Source organism: Laetiporus sulphureus, assembly GCF_001632365.1.
Source record: "Laetiporus sulphureus 93-53 unplaced genomic scaffold LAESUscaffold_9, whole genome shotgun sequence".
Lineage (NCBI taxonomy): Eukaryota > Fungi > Basidiomycota > Agaricomycetes > Polyporales > Laetiporaceae > Laetiporus > Laetiporus sulphureus.
Genome location: NW_024468518.1, coordinates 196851 through 217693, shown reverse-complemented (window position 1 = coordinate 217693; position 20843 = coordinate 196851). Strand labels below are relative to the sequence as shown.

The window sequence follows — 20843 nt, the reverse complement described above, 5'->3', positions numbered from 1 at the left end:
GGGCTCGGGCTTGGCTCGGGCTCAGCTCAGCCTAAGCCCCGGGCTTATTGCAGGGCAATATGTTTTCAGTCTGTAGTTTAGTTATCAATGTATGTACATAGCTCATTTACATGTAATCGTCATTTAACCAAGCTGAACTGTCTGTCAAATCATCATCAAGCTTCTCGAATCTGTGTTCAACTGAATATCAAACTCTGCTTCACCACTGGCAGAATTCTCACTACTTTCGCCTTCTTCACAGCTATACAGGTCCTCTTCAGATGACGATGATGGTCCTAAGTCATGGTAAAAGAGATCCTTCCTATATGCACATTTGAGAACCTGCAAAGCCTCCACAATGTCACCTTTAAGGCAGTTTCGATGCTTCGTGATAGTGATTCCCGCACTCGAGAATGTGCGCTCACTTGACACTGAGGTCACCATGATGCCAAGATAATCTCTGGTGAGTGAAGCCCATGCCAGAAAGCAATGGGCATTTAGCTAGAGAATTGTATAAGTTATTGATGTATGGAGAACAATAGAATAGAAACACTTACTCCCCGCCATTGAACGGTTGACATTTCTTCAGGCATATCCTCGTTGAGATCAATATATTTCTGAAAGCTGTGCTCCCATTGCTTCTCTGGATCGATGATGGCTCGAGTTGAGAATTGTCACAGTGATGCTGGACAAGAGATTAAAAGGCTATAAAAGAGCGGTCATGTGGAACGTGCCACCCTGATCCTTCTGATCCCTAAAAGTGGCTAAGGAGCCTAACACTCACTCGCTGTGTAGCAAGCATCTGGAATGATGATAGAAATATAATGGAGCTTGGAAAGCTCAGTAGTCGACTGGTGGTAGACGAGAAGAAACAATCTGAGGTTTCGTCCCCTACATGCTGGTCTTATATACACGTACAGCGGGCTATCTTACCTAAGCTACCTATCTACGGGTATAAGCTAATGGCCGTACATGTAACAATGAGATGTCCGGAAGTAGAACAATGAGTGGGAAGACCGATGGCTGCTGTGTGAGCATCGTGCCTATCTGGGATTCTCTTTGTTCTCTGGTGTGAACATCGTGCCTATTTGGGCTTCTGGCTAAACTAATAGGAAGCGGAAGACCGATGCCTAACAATAATCCTTGTTCCCTTTGTTCCCAAATGGGTGCCTCTATTGTATCCTGGAATAGACAGGTCCGACCGTATCATCTGCAGGTCTGGACCATAACATGTGATGTAGACTATCACCTGATCCCTACGCATCGTGTCTGTGGCTGAGTGGTGGGAGATATTGGTGAAGCACATGATCTGTGGCATGAGAAAAGTCACGTGCAGACTTTGTGGTGAAAATCTGTGACACTATCCCCCTCTCAAGGCTCATTGTCCCGTAGAGCCAAGTCCTTTATCCCCTCGTGCATGTCTGTTCTTGAGCAGTCCCTTGTTCTCAACTGGTATGCCTTCGACATACGCTTCAAATACTATCTGAGCGATTCGATCGTCAACGGCAACGTTGAAAGGATAGTCTGAATGGTTAATCATGATGACTTTAAGTTCTCCGATATAGTCAGGATCGACAACGCCAGCTCCGATATCAATGCTCCATTGCGCAGAAAGGCCACTTCATGAGACAATTCTAGTATATGTGCCAATCGGAGGTTCAATTGCAATTCCGGTTCCTACTACTGTTCACGAATGGGGGAGGATTGTATGAGTTTCAGCAGCATAGACATTCCATCCTGCCGCATTCTCGGATCTCCTGGTGGGAGCTTTGGCATTTTCCGTCATCCTGTGATAGACAAAGTAGTCGTCATCATCTTGATCTGTTAGATTTATCCTATGTGTGGACTTTGGGGCTAATTCATACGAGGATAATTCGAAGCATTTTCTGCCATATGTGACAACCCTGATTGGTGCTTTTGAAGCATCTGGGTGTTGTTGGTGGAATTCTTGAAGTAACTCGTTGACGTTGATAAAATTTGTTCGGGGCTCCCATGTGTCATCGGAATGGTCATAGCCTTTCCATTTGACGAGGTACTGAACCCTTCCCCTTACGACCTTTGAGTCTGAGATTTCTTTAACTTCAAATTCTGGTTCTCCTTCAATTTCGATGGCTGGAGGTTTTGGAGGTTCGCGGTTTGCGACCGTGTCTTGGTGATACATAATCAACTTGCTTGCATGGAAGACTGGGTGGACCTTCATTTGCTTAGATAGTTCTAGTCTGAATGTGACTGGTCCTAGCTTCTGAAGTACTTTTTAGGGTCTGAAGTTTTGTGTTCCTAGCTTTGCAGATTTGACTTTTACTCTGAGATCTTTCCCTTTGAGTAGTACTAGGTCTCCGACTTTGAATGGGACTTCTCCCTTTTTCTCATCGAAATACCATTTCATCCGTGAAGCTGAAACTTTCAGTGATGCCTTTGCCTGTTCTTGTGCCTCAGATCAGTGAGCGAATAGGTGTTCTAATAAAGGGTGATGTATTGATTCATGTACGTCGGGTGCCATTTTTGGATGCCAGCCATATTTAACGAAGAATGGGGAAAGTGCGGTGGACTCATGGGTCTGGTTGTTGTATGAGAATTCTGCTGTTGGCAGATAGTAGACCTAATCATTTTGTCTGTGGTTGCAGTACATTCGAAGGTACTGTTCCAACACCTGGTTAACCCTTTCTGTTTGACCGTCTGTTTGGGGATGATACGCGGTAGACATAGTAGACTTTATACTGAGCTTCTGACAAAACTCCTGGAATAGTTTACTCGCAAATTGAGTACCTCTGTCTGAGATAATTTGTCGAGGTAATTCGTGGAGTTTGAAGACTTCATTGTAGAATACATTAGCGACTTGGGACGAGGTAACTGTATCGTCTGTTGCATAAAAGTGCGCTCGTTTCATGAGTCTATCTACGATGACAAGTATTGCCATCTTCTTTTCTCCCCTAAAGTCCATGGCTGGAGGAAGTTGAGTGATGAGATTGACTGTGATGATCTTCCATGGTCCTTCTGGTACATTATTGGGCTGTAGTAGTCCATATAGTTTTTCCCTTGAGTACTTATTGCGTTGACAACTATCGCAACCTTGTACGTATTGTTTAACCATTATGGACATTCCTGGCCACCAATAGTTCTGAGTAATGAGCTCCAACATCTTGAACCTGCCTGGATGTCCAGCTGGTAACATGTCATGATGGAGCTTTATTAGGTCAAGGCGTAGCTGTTGATCCTTGGGGACATAAACCTTTCCGCGATGGAGCAGCAGTCTGTGCTCAAAGTTCCATTCTGCAAGGTTTTTCCTGAATTCACGCTGTCCTGTAGTCAAAAGCGCATGATAATTCTTGGTCATCATGTCATCCATGAGTGCCTTCTTGATCCTTTTTAGTAGTTGAGCATCATCAACTTTAGATGCGTGAGCAGGTCGAATCACATTGATAGTGAAAAATTCAGGTTTTAACAGCATTTGATTCGAATTGTCGCTGTCTACCCCCTTCTCATGGTCTGGCCTCCTGAACAGAGGATCGGCACGTAGCATAGTCTTTCCAGGTCAGTGACTGAGTACAAAATTAAATCATGTGAGGAATAATGCCCAGCACGCTTGGCGTCGGGATAACTTCTGTGTCTGGCAGAAGTATGTAAGGTTGAGATGATCTGACCAAATCTCAATGGGTTCTGAATATCCTTCTAGATAGTGCCGGTATTCTTCTAGTGCCCAAATGATTGCAAGCATCTCCTTGTCGTAAATCTCATAGTTTCTCTCATGTTCGTTGAGTGATTTGGAGTAGTATGCAACTGGATGCCATAGCTTGTCCTCTCCCAATTGTTCTAGTACTGCCCCTGTTGCGTAGTCTGAAGAGTCGGTCTCTAGACAGTATGGTGCGGTATCATTGGGGAGTTGTAAGATCGGGGCTGATGTAAATGCCATTTGAGTGCACTGAAGGCTTGGTCTTGCTCTTCCTTCCATTGCCAGGGCATGTCCTTATAGGTGAGAAGCATTAAAGGTTGTGCGAGTTTTGCAAAGTCATTTATAAATCGCCTGTAGAAATTCGTGAATCCTAAAAAGGCCTGTACTTGTTTGACCTTTGTAGGTGCTGGCCAGCCAAGGACACCTTCGATTTTAGCAGGGTCCATCTGTACCGAGTTCTTGCTAATAATCATGCCAAGATACTCGATTGAGGGCTGTTCAAAGAAGCATTTCTCCAGTTTGGCATACAAGTCATTGTCCCGGAGGAGCTGTAGAACTGCTTTTACTAATCGTCGGTGTTCTTTGAGATCATCTGTGAAGATGAGGATGTCGTCTAGGTAGACTACCACTTTCCCTGTACGAATCAAGTCTTCGAGGACTGTGTTCATCATTGTTTGGAAAGTGCTAGGAGCGTTGCAGAAACTGAAGTACATTACTGTGGATTTGAAGAGGCCGCGATGCATAATGAAGGCAGCTTTTTCTTCATCTCCCTCCCTAATCCTTATGTTGTTGAACCCCCATCTCAGATCAAGCTTTGTAAAGATACTTGCTTGCGAGAGTCTATCAATGAGGTCCGAAATGCATGGGATTGGGAACTTGTTCTTCTTGGTTACCGTGTTGAGGTTCCTGTAGTCTTGTACTAGCCTCAGTGACCCATCTTTCTTTTTGATGAAGAAGACAGGTGCTGCCGTTGGACTTCTTGACCTCTTAATGTATCCCTTGGCCAACTCTTGGTCTATCCACGTGTCGAGTGAATTCCTTTCCTGTAGGTTCATAGGATATAACTTTGCCGGGCGTGGTAATGATGCCTCTGGAACAAGTTCGATTGGATGATCGTAGGGCTTTCTTGTGGGCATTCGTTCCAACTGCTTCTTGGAGAACACATCACCATACTCGTGGAAGTGTTTGGGAACATAGGCTGACCAGTAGTCTTTGTCCTGTTCTCCTTTTTGCGGTGCTCTATCCTGATTCCTCTTAGTGTCAAGGCCCATGATAAGTGATGCTACGGCCTGCGCATCAGGGTCTTCTGATAATGACACCCGTCTAATGAAGCTGTCCATGTCGTTCCAAGTGTCACCTAACTCTTGAGAACTGACGAACTCCATCAGGTCTTTGATGTGGGGGATGTTTGTGTCTTCCAGGTCCTCCTCCTGGACTGCTACCTGTGAGGGTGCACATCTTTGTGGGCATTGGGTGAACTCAATGCTAAGTTTTTCCCAATCCACTTCGGAATTGTGCTCCTTGAGGAAACTCATGCCTAGTATAATATCTTTATGTCCTATATTGGTGACAAGAAGGCTCTGTCTGCTCGTATGGTTTCCGATAGTTATACTTAGAAGAACCCTTTTCTTAATAGTTCCACCTTTGTTGTGAGATGCGTCTGTGTTATAAACCCTGATCTCTTTCTCGAGAGAGATCGTAGCAAGATTCAATCGATCAACCAGTTGTGGATTGATGTAGCAAGAATATGCTCCTGAATCGAGAAGCGCCTCAGTCTGGACTTCCCTTACTCTCTGTTTGAGGTGAACAGATAGATCGATCACATGTTTTGACGAACCAGTTGATGCAATATATAAAAAATCTGAAACTGGTACATGCGAGAGTGAGTAGGTACTGTTAGAATGTCTATGGGAACTCTGGCCAGACCTCAGAGAACCCGCCGAAGAAAATCCTCATCACTTTCTACCTCCGTGATCCTTGCTGCTTCGACAGCTGGTTCCGGTTCCACCTCCTTGTTGTCCCCTTTCGCGTCGTAGCTGGCAAGGAAGGCACGGACTGCTTCTTCCCTTGCTTTGCCATCATCGGAACTGCTTGATGCTGCTGGCGCCATTATTGCCCTTGTAGCTTGCCTCTGTCGGGGCAACTCTAGCTTGCCTCTGTACTTGGGGTCGGGGCACTTCTCTCTGAGTATGAAGGGATGCTTTCCACAATGTACACAGAGCTTCCTTTCCAGCCAGCCTTCCTGCTCCTTGGTGAGTTGAGTGACATGGTCTACGTCCATCATGTTGGGATCCTTTTGGGCTCTTGGTGCCTGTGATGGTGTCGTTGCCATTTCACGCTGTCCTGCTTTATCGGCTTTGAACTTGGATTCGAGTTGTAGGCAGAGATCGAGATACTCAGCCCATGTGGTCAGATCTGCAATCCCTAGGCTGTCTTGAGTAACCATTGCCTGCCGTACGTCTTTGCTGCGATGTTCAGCGATGTAACCGATGAGCATGGTGTGCCCTAAGTTGGTCTTAGTGGCCCATTGGCGAAACTGTTCTGCGAAGGAGACCATTGTAGGATAGATCTTCACGCAGATCTCCTTCAAATGTTGTTGCGCGTCCTTGTCCAGGTCGAGCATTCTGTAGTTTACCTTGAGCATGTCGACGAAGTCTTCCCAAGTATCAAGTGCCTGCCGTGCTGCTGCCTTTATTGCGTATTCAGACATATATGTGAAAGCACCTCCTTCTAGGTGCAGCAGGGCCGTGGTTATCTTGTGCTCATCGTCGTTGATCTCGTTCCATCACATCCATATACTGAGTTGTTGGAGCCAGTCTTCCAGACTTCCTTTGCCCAAATAGTGTGGAGGTTCAGCGATTTTGATGTGAGGGCATTGGGATTGGACCATGCCGGATGTATGACCTTGCATCATTGTGACGCCACTTGCTTTGAGTGAAGCTAACTCGTGATGCAGCTTGGTATTCTCGCTGCCTAGTTTCATCATTTTCTTTCCCATGTCTAACATAGCTTCCTGAGTACCGGTAATCTCATCATTGAGGATGACCATGTGTGCGTCCTGGGCCCTGACTCTGTCCAAGAGTTTCTCATTCTCAGACTTGAGTACTGCCTCCTTGAGTCGTCGCTCTGTTTGAGCTGATGCAATTGAGGCCTCAAGAATCCTTTTGTGCTCGTACATCTTGTTGTCAAGCACATTGTACATTTTCTTGAGTTCATTGTCGACCAGGGACTTCATGACGATGATTACACATTCACGAATGTTGTCGGGTACTTCGCCGGGTGTGCATTGTCTGATGGCATCTTCGAGGTGCTCATACTGTTGTCCATCGTAGGACCATGCAGGAGGTATGTAGGCGGGGAGGAGTAATGGGGTCGGGGATGATGGTCCTCTGACTTGTGATGTGGAGTCTTGTGGTGCTAACTCCGGGGATGGTTGTCTTGAGGCACGAGGTGTGCTTCCATCATGTGCCTCGATATTTGGGTGCATTATGTCCTGCATTCACTGTGCAAACGTGGACATTTGGGCGTGACCAGATTCTGACATTGTGTAGATAGAAATGTGTCTAGTTAAAAATAAAGCCTAGGTACTGCTTGTCCTTGACTTTCCCAATCTTCCTGACGATCTCGTCTAACCTCTCCTGCTTCTCTATCTCCTTGAAGTTGATCCTGCCTATCTCCAGGCAGCACGTGTTGATGACTTGTTTCTTGATGAAGGTATACTCGTGAGTTCCCGTGTACAGGTCTGCGCAGACCTTGTCTAACTCTGATGCGAGGAGTTGTACCTTCTTCATACTATCCTGATTGACTCTTTCTCAGAATCCTCCTAGTATCAGCTGCAATCTGAAGCAGGTTGCTGATATCTGCTTCTTAAGAGTCTCGATATGGAGTGTGGGTCTGACCCTGGATGGAAGTGGGTGAATGGGTCGTGCATGTGTGTTGATCTTAACGAAGTTGGGAAGGGGTTGCACTGGTGGTGAGGTGACAATGATAGCACCTGGACCTCACTGACTTCGGACCTTGCTAGGTTGCCATAGCCGGTAGCCTCCGCAACCTAACAAGGTCCGGAGGTCAATTCCTCGCTATCTGCCAATAACACCGGCAATAGCACAGGAATTTATCGTAAATGGCAATGCTGATCAATGTGGCTGATAACAGTTTTCAGCTGCAATCAGATGATCAACCATGCCTCATGGCTACCATCGGCCTGCACTTGGGCCATCGGATCTCCCCACCCACTGTCCCGGACATTGAGGCATCGTGCATCATCATCGCCGCTGACAGCGACGACGAGCTCCCCTTATTTTTCTCGTTTCTTTCACTTTTTCTTTTATTTTTTAATACTTTTGATGTACATTACTCCCTCAGTGCAATAGTATAGAAATCGGAGTGTCATTTTGTATTCTAACTTGTCGTGTCAGGCACATCACGTGAGACACATGACACGATGCGTCGCGACGAGTTGTTTAACGCAGCACCTTAGCTTTTCACTTTGCCACTGATAATCTCACTTTGACGTCATCTGCTTCATCTGCTCAGCTCTGTGGTGGCCATGGGGCACATCAAGCCATGCCACAAGCCACACATGACTGTAGCCACCTCCTCAAAGCACTCACGGACTCTGGGTGCGACTGGTATCATGGAGAAGAATAAGAAGGCGGTGCAAAGGCAGGCTCTAAGGACATCAGATACATTTTTTCTTTACTACGGTGGATGATATATTAATATTTGATGCATCATTGTTGTAGGACTTAGTCAACAATCATGCAAGATTATCGCAGAACTTAGAGGTGAGAATTTGCCCCCTGACCACAGCGGCGCAGACATCGAGGATGTTCTCATGAACATTCAGCAAGATGGAGGAGGAGAGGAGGCAGACTGGGAGGATGAGCCTACGGATGAGTCGTTCATCCATGCGCTCAGAGATATTATGGGCTCGAGGTGCGTTGCAACATTTGTACGAGCATTGCTCAATACTTACATCCTTCCAGGTGATGAGAACGATGGTACAAGGATGCTCAGATGTGGTGTCAATGGGTAGACCGCATGGACAAAAACTGGCAGCCTCTACTTCCCTGTTTTGTGGACTCCTATCTCCAATGGCGATATTCGACAGTGGCCATGCCTAGCGAGAATCCCTCCTCTCACGATTTTACCATCGACACACTTGACATATATACCCTGGCAACGTCAGCAACTATATGCCACAGAGCTGAAGACGTCTCCGCTTCTGAGGCCCTCACGCATAGCAGATACCTCGGGACATCTCCAGTGAATCCATCTCTTGCTATCTCATTCTCCACCCTCGAACTCTTCCACTGTATCAGGCTTTTTAAGCCATCCTTTAGTGTGGAGGCCTTCGTGAAGCTCGTATCTTACTACTACAAGATCCCTTTCCGATGTCACTACCGCACTGCCATCGCAAATGCATTCGACATCTATCTCAGCATTCTACGCGAGGTTCGCAAGTGCATCGACGCTACCTTGGGTCGAGACACACCTAACTGGCATGTTCTGAATGCATGCCCTGCCTGCACATACAAACTTGATGAGGAGCCACCTCTCAAGTGGCAGCGCATCTTCGCAATGGACGGCAACAACTCACTCAAGCGAATCGCAGAGGTCAGCAATCGTGCATGCGGTGACATGCGCAGCTTTGCAACGAGCGACTACTTTTTGTCCTGGGACTTCGTCAATCGCTATGCCAACGAGGTGAAGTCAAGGCCTCGCTCGAAGAAGGTTGACACTTGCAGTGGACAGCCCGTGCAGGACGGTGGTGAGAGTGGAAGCGACGATGATGGTGATGTGCCCAGCGTGGAGATCTCAACAATGGCGGAGGAGGATCCAACGGACAGCGAGGATGGCAATGTCATGACGGCTCCATGTGCGACCAACTGGAAGGCAGCAGCTTCTGAAGATCACAAGCATATGTGGGCCATATTTGATGAGGCAGGCATTTTTGTAGCTGCGTGCAGGCACTGCCTCATGCTCTGGGTCACGGACATGGTCCAGAGTGGTGAACTGTGAGTCTACAATGCATTGCAACCTGTTTCATGCTGATGATTGTCACAATCAGTGCAAAATATCCCCTGGCAATCTTGGTCAAGGCTTTAGAAGTCTTTGGAATCAGGCTTCTCATGCCCTACGATATCGGGTGTGTATTCCAGGGAACTACAGCACGAAGTTCGCTGGGGCCAGATTGGCTGCAAAGTGGCTTTCGGTGCTGCGTGAATGCGTTCCATGGATACACGCACAACTATACTTGCCAGATGCAGAACCACCTGAACGTTATCAAGGGGATGGGCCTCGAGGATGGCGAGACCCTCGAACGGCTCTTTAGCACATCTAATAGCCTCGCATCGGTCACCCAGTATGCATCACCCTACCGTCGGCATGTCCTCGTCGACCTTTTCTTCCAGCAATGGGATGACAAGAAATATGGTAATCTTAGTCTAATGTTGTACAACAACTGTGTACAGCATTGAAGATCATCAACGAGGATTCTATCACACTGGCCGATACCATGCAAGCTCTCGGGGTCAGCCGTGAAGATCTTGACAAATGGTCTTTGGAAGAGTGGCACTATTTCAAAACTCTGGGTCAAGAACACCCGTGGGATGTGCACGCCGTTGCATACATCGAGAAACTTCAAGAATGGCATGTCATGCGTGCGCAAGTCAAAAATGCGCATGCACAATTTGTCAGTTCCATCCCATCCGACTATACATTTATCCTACCCTCCACCAGCACTGTCGACTACTACGCTGAGGCGTCATGCACACAGAAGCTCGAGACGAAGCGGCATTACAGTGAGGAGCATGAGTGCATGCTCCTGCATGATGTTGCCACCATGGAAGTGAAGATGGGCATTACGAGATGCTGGCAACCGACTGACCGTGAGTACATGGAAACTGTGAAGTATATTGCTGAGCGATGATATCACCGTGCACTCGAACACCTTCAACGCCTTGTCATACAGCATCTCTTTGAGCTTCACAAGCTCAATCTTGCACAGACTGGTAAGTATCATCACATTTTGTACTCGTCGTCGGCTAATTATATTCACAGCATATCGTGTGCACACTCACATTGCAAAGTCTCTGCAAACTCGGTGCAAGGTGATCTGCAATGCCATGAAGACGTACAATGCTGCGGCCCTCACACTCGATCTACCACGTCCTACCCTGGACTGGTCAAAAGTCTCGCACTACAGCTTCCTCGACGAGTTTGCGCTGCTTCAAGACACTCAAAATGATATTTGTCAAAAGCCCTGGGCCACTCCAATTGCACGTGAATGTATGAAGAAGGCATGTCACCTCGATCGTGCACATGAAGAGGTCATGCGTGTTGGTATAGAAGCTCGGTGGCTGCAAACATCAATTGTTGATGAGGAATCCTTTTCTCTCGTGCACTAACTTCACTGGATGAACAGATGTCACCATTATATGAAGCCATTCAAGAGTTTTGCAAGCGCCATCACCACGTCAATGCACGTCACCTCGTCCATCTTCAACAGCTCTCAGAGCTTGAGGGGTTTGTGACCGATCTGTCACTGGGACAATGCAAAGGTTCGACAGCATCATCAACAGATTTTGGTGCACGTATCACTCTGACAATGCTCACTTGCATGAACCTGGTGGGCATCGAGGATGACGAGCTACTTGCAGCACAGGATGATGAGGTCAATGGGGATCTTGGGGGACTTGTAGACTATCTCTCAGAGTTATCTGTGAAGGAGTAGCTTCATGTACAATCAATCATGCTGTCTAGATGTTGTCAGAATCAAAATGGTTGCTGAATGCTCTAGAAAGCTGCAAAATGATGAAATATTAAATGAAATATATTAGTGACTGAACTGAGAACATCACAAGCTACAGAATTTACGAGAGAAATGAGCTGGAATCAGTGTCAGCATGCATATGCATGAATGAGTCGTTCAGCCACAGCTCATGGCGTTGAGTGATCGAGCAATGACAGAACTCGTTGCGCCACTCACTGTTGCGCAAAGCATATCAGTGTCCCCTCGCTCTTTCTCCCCAGCTGCATCACCTCCCCTGCTCTCTTGTCATGCATAGAGGTTCTCAGTACATCACTGTTCTTGGAGGTCCTCGTCCTGGTATCTATGATGCGTGGTGAGTCTAAATTAACATTCAGATAGTGATGCTGTGATCTCACCACATGAGCGTTAGTCCACCCATTGGCTATGGTGGATACACCTCCCCACTTCCAGTCATCATCCACTACACAGATCACACCGTTGCGACTTCTGTCTACACGCTGCAGCCATTTTTTCATCACTTTGCAGGTGACGCATGTGAGCTGAACGACCTTATCATCAAGGAGATGGTCCACAGTCTGCTTCTCTGGGAGGAAGCAAGAAAGGTGATTCCGGATACACGAGAGTTTGAGAATGTATATGTCGTTGTCCACGGCAGAAAGACTGGTATCTTTTTTTCTTAGTAAGTTTGTCGTTGAACGATCAGCACTCAGCTGTCAAATCTGACAGCGAGGTCAGGAAGCAGTGTAATGCACAGGTTCATGGGTTCTCAGATGCAAGGTTTATGGCCTACAAGAACTTACCAGAGGCCATTGCCCACTTCTTGCATAAGGAGCCTGCAACATATGAGTCTCTGAACGATCTGACATCATGGCTAGGGATGTTCGAGAACTATCTCATGGATATTCTGAACCAGAGCATTCACGCTGATGAAAATGGTGATGACGATGAGGATGGTGAGTTGCTTTTCACCGTTGCTTCTTTCATTGAACCTACTTCTCTTCTATGTAGCGGTAAACGGCACAACGGGACGGTCGGAGCACGTTATAGAAGGACTCAATGGTACGGCGGTTCTCTTCTCACTAACATCACTGATGCACTCTTCAACCTCCTTTCAGATCTCATGCAAACTGTTCACATTGACAACACGCTGCTGTTAGCGTCTGAACTATCTGGAAAGGGCCCTTGCATGACCAAGTCATGTTCCGGCAAGACACATGTGCACGAGGTATCATCCAAGATAGTCAGCACATACTCAGAGATGCCTTTGCATGCAGCACGCATCCCTTCAAACGTTCGATCTCACACTGTCAAGATGGATGCCGGACCTTCGCAAGTGCAAGAGTCTCCTGCTCCTCTGATCCATATCATCAATGCAAAGCCCACGACTGCTCTGTACACTGTTGAGCAGTGTTCCATGCCTCTCCCACTGACTCCATACATTCAGTCTCCATCTCCATCTCCTTTCGATAGTCGGGATCACAATCAACAGCATTCATGTTGCACTGGCGTCATCAACCTCAGTTCCAATGATGACATCAATGAGAAGTTTCTTGTACCATCTCTCAGCACGTATGCTGATTATTACATGTCATCCCATAGTTATACTTACCGTGCGCGGGTGGAGGTGGTTGCGGCATTTGCCAATAGCCGCAACAGAGAGGAATTTGTTGCTCACCTCCATGGTGTCGATGTCCCAGCAAAGCACTTAGAATTTATCTACTTTCTGTGCAAGAACCGCATTTAAATCCTACCTACTGCTCTCTCAATGAATTGAATCATGTTCCATATTTGAGTCACATGTGAATTTTTGTTGATTGTCAGAGACACATCCGTCACGTGACGTGTCTCGTGTTACACACCATCAAACTTCTTTGACAGCTGATCCTTGATGTGTGGGCTTCCCTCCGATATGTCTCCAGCACAAGTGGCAAATCTCCTGCACCGTCTCCCGAGCAAGAAGCGGAAGAGTCCGGCAACTCTACAGGCTCGTCGGCCTTGGAGGACCAGAACTAAATGCAAGCTGATCCTGAAGACAGCAGCTGAAAGAGCGCACTTGCAAAATGCCAGGCTCGAGCGAAAGGAGGCACTAAATCAAGCGCTGTCTGAAGCTCGTGAGATGATTCTCGAGCAGGCACGGGTGATGCGAAAGTGCTTCGGTTCTCACAAGATCGACTACTACTTTCGTCTCATCATGCAACGGCCACACAAGTCTGTCTACAAGAGACAGGTCAATCCGTGGAATGCCTGGCAACGTGGTGAAGTGAAGCGCCACAATGACAGTATGTGTATCTGACATCAACTTACTATATGAGATTCTCATTTGCCTTGATTATCAGCACTGCCACCTGGTGAGCCCCAGAGGAAGACCGACTACTGGGCCCCGATATTGAAGGAGGAGTGGGCATTGTTGGCAAAGGAGGAGTGCGCTATGGCTGCCGCACCATACATCGAGGAGCTGCAGGCAGAGTGCGAGATGAAAAAATGCTCGGTCCACGACATGGAGCAGGCAGCATTCAATGATGCCCACGGGTCGCTCGCAAGCATCCAGCATGAGGTGCATTATTTATCACTACATGTTTCCATATTTGCACCGCTAACTTTCGAATTGTGGCAGCTCATGGCATTGAGTGAGCGCACGGGGATGCAAATGATCCTCTTCACTGTGTGCTCTACTCCTGAGTCTTACGGAAGCCTGCACGTATTCTACACCGATGACCGCCTTTCAGATTTCATCGAGTTCACAACAAAGAACTGGGTGGCTGACTTTTCTGCTCGGATGGATGGATATGTGCTTTCTGGGGTAGACGGTACGTATATTTTTCCGCTGTATGTCCGATATCTTATGAAGTCAATAGGTGCTGTTACAAACTACAACCAGGAGACCACTAGGATGAAGAGCCGGTTGGCAGCTCTTATCAAGCAGAAACTGAGTAAGGCGAGATTTCTTCATTCTGCATTCATACTGACATCACTCATAGAAGAAGGGTCTCCACGGCCCGTCGGACGGCTTACTTACATCAATTTTGAGACGAACATCACCATTCCATACTGAATGCTTATCAAGGGGTGGCCTCTCACCAGATTCTGTTGCCCGAGTGACATATCCACCCGCATGGAGGTTCAGCTCTGTCTCATGGCTTGGGAGACAGGAACAGCTTACTGGTACTACATAGAGAAGAATGAGGAGTACAATGCGTGGTTGAAGGAGTACCATGAGAACCTGTCGGTCTGCCAGGTTGGCAGTGTGAGCAGCGGTGCGAACGACGATGACAACAGGCAACGGACTGCAGCTGCTGTTGATGGTGGTGGTGCAATAGCCACCTTCTCTCAAGCTGACGCAGTGCACGGAATGGCGCTGAATGCATCGATGACAATAGCAACCAGCGGGGGGAATGACACATCGATGACGATGATGGCAAGCACCGACGTTCCACCCACTTCTGCATCGATCGACATCGTATTCATCAATGCAGGTCCGCACATCGATCTGAGCTCAGGGCCTCATGCAGATGCTGCTACATTCACAAGTGTGCCAATCTCCAAGCACCGCCACCCTCTAGACAAGTCATCCATCAACATCATGGCTGCCACTGATGGGACTGCCATCCCAGTGCTGAAGAGAGCTCAGAAAGTTCGGTCCGACAAAGGGGTAAAGAGGGGTTCTCGCAAGGCTTACGCGCAGTCTGCTCAGATCGAAAATGTCATGCCCGCTGCTGTCAATGCTGAACCATGAGGTATGAATGCCATGTGCGTGTAGATGTGATATTGCTCTCTACCCCACTGCATCTCCTGCCTTCATGGGCCTGCCTGGTGGTCTGTGTTATAGATAGCATGGATTGTAGCTGTATTGCTGATTTGGTGACGAAAAACTCATTTTATTATGCTATTTGACCGTGATTGCAGTACATAGTAAGGGCAATACAATGATGATATAAGGTAATTGATGCATAAAGAAGAAATGATAGAAAGCGGACCAGAAATGAGGAATATAGGGGGGAGCTCGTCGTCGCTGTCGGCGGCGATGACGACGCACGGCGCCCCAATGTCTGGGACAGTGGGCAGAGAGATCCGGTGGCCCAGGTGTGAGCCGACGGTAGCCACGAGGTGTGGTTGATCATCTGATCACGGCTGAAAACCGTTATCAGCCGTGTTGATTAGCGTTGCCATTTACGGTAAATTCCTGCGCTATTGCCGGTGGTATTGGCAGATAGCGAGGAATTGACCTCCGGACCTTGTTAGGTTGTGAAGGCTACCGGCTATGGCAACCTAGCAAGGTCCGGAGTTCGTGAGGTCCAGGTGAATGATAGGGGGAACAGCGTTAGAGGTGATGATCTCTGGGGATGGTCTTGGCTTTCGACCACCTGTAGTGAGACGTCCTTTCCTGGGCTTGTAGCATTTGAGTGGGGGGGTGTGACTGTGAGGCCGGTGAATGATGCCTTGAACTCTGATATGCGTAGTGTCAACTACCCTGGCCGCTGCACGCTGCCTGTCTGTAGAGGATGTGCCTAAGGATGCTAGAATGGGAAGTCTTTCTCGCTCCTTGTTGGTTTTGAGGCATTTGTAGCTGGCATAAGGATCTTCGTGGCCTTGCGCTTTGCTGCCTTGGGCTGCTCAGTGTCTTGCTGAGGCTCACGTCTGGTAGAAGTTGAGTTGAAATATGTGGAGAAAAAGCCACGCTCTACAGCTGAAACTGCTTGTGCTGAAAATACGCGGCTGCTTGTGTTAAACACTAAGCAGGGGCACAGAAAATGTCAGATTGTTTTTAATGTCACAGTGATGCTGGAAAAGAGATCAAAAGACTATAAAAGAGCGGTCACGTGGAACGTGCCACCCTGATTCCCCTGATCTCTAAAAGTGGCTAAAGAGCCTAACACTCACTCGCTGTGTAGCAAGCATCTGGAATGATGATAGAAATATAATGGAGCTTGGAAAGCTCAGTAGTCGACTGGTGATAGACGAGGAGAAACAATCTGAGGTTTCATCCCCTACATGCTGATCTTATATACACATACAGCGGGCTATCTTACCTAAGCTACCTATCTACGGGTATAAGCTAATGGCCGTACATGTAACAATGAGATGTCCAGAAGTAGAACAATGAGTGGAAAGACCGATGGCTGCTGTGTGAGCATCGTGCCTATCTGGGATTCCCTTTATTCTCTGGTGTGAACATCGTGCCTATCTGGGCTTCTGGCTAAACTAATAGGAAGCGGAAGGCCGATGCCTAACAATAATTCTTGTTCCCTTTGTTCCCAAATGGGTGCCTCTATTGTATCCTGGAATAGACAGGTCCGACGATATCATCCGCAGGTCTGGACCATAACATGTGATGTAGACTATCACCTGATCCCTACGCGTCGCATCTGTGGCTGAGTGGTGTGAGATATTGGTGAAGCACATGATCTGTGGCATGAGAAAAGTCACGTGTGGACTTTGTGGCAAAAATCTGTGACAAGAATACAGACTGTTGTCCCTCATCGTTGTCGTCGCTTGATAAATCGACAAGTAAAGAAGGATAGCGGCGTAGCACTTTCTTCTTTGAAATGGCTGCTACCGTGCTTTGCGTGCCACTGTTAAGTTCAGAGTATCGGTCCTTGTACTGAACAAGCATGAATCCATTAGTAGATCAGCATGAAGCTGCATGATTGGCGAGTGTACTTACAATTCTCTTTATCAGGTCCATAGCGTCTTTTTGCAGAGCCGCTGACCAGTTCTTCTTAAAGAATCTGAAGCACACCATGGGATCGAGCACTGATAATTATGTTTAAAAATCAGATGAAGCATTTGTACCAATGATATACATACCAATGGAAAAGACGTAGGCATCATTATCACCTGTCTTATCATAATAGGCTTCAATCTTGGCCAGTCCAGCTTGCAGCCCATTTCCAAAGTGCACATAGACAGGATCCTGCAGTTGTGCAGTCCATCATGCATGTAAGTCTTCGAGGGCAGGTAGCATGAGGTGCAGTGCTGGATTACACTCTGAAGAGAACCGCTGTTGACAGAAGTCTGCAATCTGACCATTGATATGAAACACTGTTGGACAGTTAATGAATGGGATAAATGTACCCGAAGAATGTGCTGAAAGGCCTTAATGTGTTTCCACTCATCTTCTCTTAGCAGGAGGCTATACAATCTAGTAGATGTCTTCATATCCTTTGCCACTTTTGAGATCTCCGTTACAAACTTGTTGACATGCTAAGAATATCACTTAGTGATACAGCACATGACAATGCTGCAGAGCACTCACTGCATGAAGGCTATATGCTCGATTGAGCATCAAATATGTCGATGACCAGCGAACCTTCATGTCAACTACAAGGGTCTTGACATTCTTGAATTCGATGCTGGCAGATGCTTGAATATCATGAAATCGCTCTTTGCACTGGCTTGATGAGCGCTCCTGCATGTGTTCGTCAATGTGAGTGCTTCTTCACCTACTTTATACTTACCTTAACAGATATTGCACGAATCAGGCCTACTTCATCATGAACGACAGCTGAGGTATCTGATAAATGCACATCTGGATGTTCAGGGTCGTAATGTGCAGATTTGCTTTGAGCTCCAATAACAGCTTGTGTCGCAAGGTTGATGATGTGTGCGAGGCAGCTATCAAATGTCTGTAAGAATATATTTACTTATATAACTCACATGCGAACACGTACCTGATGCATCGACTGTCAGCGTTGAAGTCAACTCCATGATTATTGCAGACCATGGAAGCGAATGCTGTCATTATGGTCAAGTTTGAGCTCACGTTGTCGCAAGTAACCACAAAAAACTGTATATTTATTGTTAATATTGTTGCACTGATATCAAGTTCTTGATAACGTACCTTTTTCGCAATGCCAATGCGGCTGGTGACCTTGTAAAGTGCTTGTCCCAAGTGGTTGCCATGATGTGAACAATTCATGTGCATGAAGCCAATCAGAGCTCCTTTAAGCGACCAGTCATTTGGTAAATTCTCTTGTATCCAATGTGCCATCACTGCAAAGTAACCATTGGTATTGCTGGCTTGCCAAGTGTCACACGTCAGCAACACTTTTCCTCTCACAGTTGGGCCCTATATTGCATGATCAGAGTGGAGCTATCAGCTTAATGACAACTCAAATAGTATTATCTGTAAGCATTTGTTCAGGTCACATAGAAACTGGTGAAACAGATCGATAATGTCTCACCGTGTTGATGCTCGCTTTGGAATTTTCACTGCTTCCTTGGTGTGTGAAGCGATATTGATCAGATCCTCGAATGCTTGATGTTGAAATGCACTGATAGGCTGATAAATGGCTTTATAAGATCACAAATAATCATTTACAGAGAGAGATTATGTACCTGATCGGTCTCTACTAGCCACTGGATAGCAGCTGACTTGAATGCTTTGTCTGAATATAAAATTGTATGTCCAGCTGGCTAATCAACTCAAACATGTCCCTCGAGAGTTCCTTGAGAGATATGACTCTCGAGGATCTTTGCTTTGCGAGCTGCAACATCACTTGGGAGCTTGGAGTTGAAAGTGTTCTTCTCACACCACTTATAGTATTCATGCTAGTAAATGTCATCAAAAATATGTCATACACTGTGAATTAGAAAGCACGTTACTTTATGCATTGCTTGCAGATGCCATTGAAGGGTTGACATGTCCACTACAATAGTGAAGTCGTTGATATTTCTCTTCCTATGACATGGTGAGATGAAGTTGCAGTTGCATGAAAAAGAATGACATGTACTTGCAAATTTGGCAACTGCGAACATGCTGTTTCATAGCCTTTTTGGATGGGTTGCTGTGCTCACGCTGCCATGGATTGCTGAAGAAGTGATTCACATTGGACGTGTCATTGCTGCTCTTCACTTTCTCTGCCAGCTCGAAAATATGCTGAATATCGAGTAAGACGCCATGGTCATCGAATTGATCCTTATCCTTTTCACCTCGTCCATTGAACAGGATGTTTTTCGATTTATCTAATTGAAATGCAAGGTTAGTACATTGTATGGTAGAGTGAAATAACAGCGCACCGGCAGCTGTCTTCGCCTTCTTCGATATCGTCACATCATCATCCTCCGACTGATTGCCCATTGTGTTCTGTGCATTCTTCTTACGTTTCAGTGCCAAATCTGGATTTGCTGTGTCATCGTCAATCTCAACAACTGAATATTTCAGTCTTACACCTTCACTTATCTCTGATGTCAATAACGTTGGCCTGATTGCATCAACCACCGTGCCATGCTCTGCATTATTGATATCATTGATCCTTGTGCTCAGCTTGATGATGCACCTTGAATGACATTCTCTAGGTGTCATTCCATCATCTATAATGGAACCACAAAATTAGCTCGTCTACTATGATTAGGCATGACGAATTGAGATGTACCTGAGCCTGGAAGGAAGCTCATCCAGACCAAAATTAGATGACATGTAAATGAGTGCAAATGGTCAGAGTGTGAAGTGGTGACTGTTCCCAGAAATGGTCAGATAAGAGAGTGAGTCAACAAAAAAGGGGGCAGATCACATGGATATTTTGTTACTCACTGACGATGTTTTGGGGTAACGAGCCTTTCGCATATTTGATTACCAACTGGCATGGTATACAGAGGCTCCGAAGGGTACTATCTACAACAAATGAAAAAAATGAACAGAACACCTGCAAGATGGTGAACTTGCTTTAACATTATGATTTGTGATGGACAAAGCAGGCCAGGGGACGAACCTTCTCACATTCCATGTTTGTTGAGTACATCCTACATGAGGCAATCTCACAGGGTGGTGAGCATTATGAGATCACCACTGAGATATGAGTGTTGACAACAGCGGCAATGCGTGGGGTTGGCTCGAGAACATAGGCTAGGCAGCAAGAGGTGGCAAGGGAGGACCGAGAGTGACCGAAATTGATTGTGTGGCCTCCTCATCTAGCGGCACGTGATGCCCTGTCTCTCTTTTCGGAAGAGCATCTATGTTGCTGTGCCTGAGCATCTATTGTGGCTGAAAGCCTGGGCTTAGAGTCGTGGGCTCAGACTTTCCCCAATTGAAAGTCGGGCCTCCGTAGAGGCTCAGAGAGGGCTTGGGCTCAGCTTTCGGTGACTTGGCCGGGCTTGGCTTGGCCCAGCTTGGGCTTTCAAGCCTGGCCTTGAACAACACTAACTCTGTCTTGGCTATATCTGAGAACAACACTGTAAACCTTTGCTGGCAGTCTTCTACTGCTAACGGGATGGTACGAGTAACATCTATTGTCTCTGCCCAATGAGTGAGGGGCTACTACATGTGAGAAAGCACACGTGACTGAAGGTTCCCAGGGAACGCTTCATAACACATGCAATGCCAAAAATCTGAATAGACAGCATTGACTATAATACTTGCATGTACATTGTGTGAATTTTTCAGATTTTTGAACGCATTATTTAGACAGGAAAGACGTGAAT

The 20843-nt window shown here is 46.7% G+C and overlaps 6 protein-coding genes across 6 annotated transcripts; 3 read left to right on the top strand and 3 right to left on the bottom strand.

Moving 5' to 3' along the window:
- Positions 1–312: 312 nt before the first annotated feature.
- Positions 313–477, bottom strand: LAESUDRAFT_606611 (uncharacterized protein; the record flags this gene model as incomplete). Its single annotated transcript, XM_040903124.1, has 1 exon — positions 313–477. A coding segment is annotated over one exon (165 nt), but the record flags the coding sequence as incomplete, so codon positions are not given.
- Positions 478–5103: 4626 nt separating this feature from the next.
- On the bottom strand, positions 5104–5424 carry LAESUDRAFT_634585 (uncharacterized protein; the record flags this gene model as incomplete). The annotated part of the gene is made up of 2 exons (XM_040903439.1): positions 5104–5198; positions 5262–5424. Coding segments are annotated over 2 exons (258 nt in total), but the record flags the coding sequence as incomplete, so codon positions are not given.
- A 3062-nt stretch (positions 5425–8486) lies between these two features.
- LAESUDRAFT_757078 (uncharacterized protein) lies at positions 8487–13170 on the top strand (the record flags this gene model as incomplete). Its single annotated transcript, XM_040912261.1, has 11 exons — positions 8487–8587; positions 8899–9669; positions 9723–10087; positions 10126–10559; positions 10626–10665; positions 10715–10871; positions 11722–11778; positions 11836–12105; positions 12153–12379; positions 12435–12485; positions 12542–13170. The coding sequence occupies 11 exons, from the start codon at positions 8487–8489 to the stop codon at positions 13168–13170; spliced, it is 3102 nt and encodes a 1033-aa protein (XP_040766638.1).
- Positions 13171–13335: 165 nt separating this feature from the next.
- On the top strand, positions 13336–14478 carry LAESUDRAFT_757077 (uncharacterized protein; the record flags this gene model as incomplete). The annotated part of the gene is made up of 5 exons (XM_040912260.1): positions 13336–13705; positions 13763–13980; positions 14041–14233; positions 14282–14356; positions 14405–14478. The coding sequence occupies 5 exons, from the start codon at positions 13336–13338 to the stop codon at positions 14476–14478; spliced, it is 930 nt and encodes a 309-aa protein (XP_040766637.1).
- Positions 14479–14538: 60 nt separating this feature from the next.
- On the top strand, positions 14539–15159 carry LAESUDRAFT_712515 (uncharacterized protein; the record flags this gene model as incomplete). Its single annotated transcript, XM_040906908.1, has 1 exon — positions 14539–15159. The coding sequence occupies one exon, from the start codon at positions 14539–14541 to the stop codon at positions 15157–15159; it is 621 nt and encodes a 206-aa protein (XP_040766636.1).
- Positions 15160–18603: 3444 nt separating this feature from the next.
- LAESUDRAFT_647966 (uncharacterized protein) lies at positions 18604–19181 on the bottom strand (the record flags this gene model as incomplete). Its single annotated transcript, XM_040904081.1, is given in 4 exon segments — positions 18604–18705; positions 18762–18839; positions 18855–18974; positions 19029–19181. 4 exon segments carry the CDS (start codon positions 19179–19181, stop codon positions 18604–18606), a joined length of 453 nt encoding a protein of 150 aa, XP_040766635.1.
- Positions 19182–20843: the final 1662 nt, after the last annotated feature.